The sequence below is a fragment of the Cebus imitator genome, unplaced genomic scaffold, assembly GCF_001604975.1.
Source record: "Cebus imitator isolate Cc_AM_T3 unplaced genomic scaffold, Cebus_imitator-1.0 Scaffold954, whole genome shotgun sequence".
NCBI lineage: Eukaryota > Metazoa > Chordata > Mammalia > Primates > Cebidae > Cebus > Cebus imitator.
The window spans coordinates 114455-115162 of record NW_016108269.1 but is presented as its reverse complement, the minus strand read 5'-3'; the positions used below and the strand labels follow the sequence as shown (position 1 = coordinate 115162).

Here is a 708-nt window from a genome sequence, read left to right as displayed (position 1 = left end):
CAGGGAACTGTTTTCTGGAGGAAACACGGGGATTAACTTTGAGAAATACGATGATATACCNCATGTTTAGGTTTAACACCTTTTGCGCTACGTTATTCAGGATTTGTCAAAGATGGATCATAACTAGGAAACTAACACAATGGGTGTGCGCTAGCTACAAGTTAGGCTTAAAAATTAGGGAGTTGGAATCCCTCTTAATCAGTCATAGCTTAAAAAAAAGACATGGTAAATAATTTCATTCGATTAGGTTTACATTTTGGATACATAAAATTTATACTTATAAGGTGAATGAAAACAATTACTATTGTGGTGTGATAGTATAGTGTTAGTGTCATAGCTATGTTATATGCAGGCTACATTGTTCTCAGGTCATGAGATTACTTTGCCTCATTTAATCGTCTCTGGTAGAAGAAAACATTACCACTTGTAAAAATTCTGCTTATGGGACCTGTTGACCTTTGTTCCCACAAGGATAAGGTAACGGAAGACTACGTGTGAAGGACTTCATATTTGGGAAGATGCAAATCATGTAAAAGTCTCGTCAGCGTTTAATTTTTGCTTTTTTATTGAAGGATTCTCTGATAAAGACAGTTCAGGATGGAGTTGCAGCAGAGATAAGGATGCATATAGCAGTTTTGGGTCTCGAGAGTCAAGAGGAAGGTCTGGTTATTTCAGTGACCGTGGAAGTGGTTCAAGGGGAAGGTAAAT

At 37.3% G+C, this 708-nt stretch overlaps 1 protein-coding gene across 1 annotated transcript in view; it reads left to right on the top strand.

Annotated features, from left to right (window-relative positions):
• The first annotated feature begins 441 nt into the window (after positions 1-441).
• LOC108298410 overlaps positions 442-708 on the top strand; it is an 8063-nt gene continuing 7796 nt past the window's right edge. The window contains exons 1-2 of the mRNA XM_017521090.2: positions 442-477; positions 573-689. Of these exons, the coding sequence (XP_017376579.2) occupies positions 442-477; positions 573-689 (153 nt within the window). The remainder of the gene's footprint in view (positions 478-572; positions 690-708) is intronic.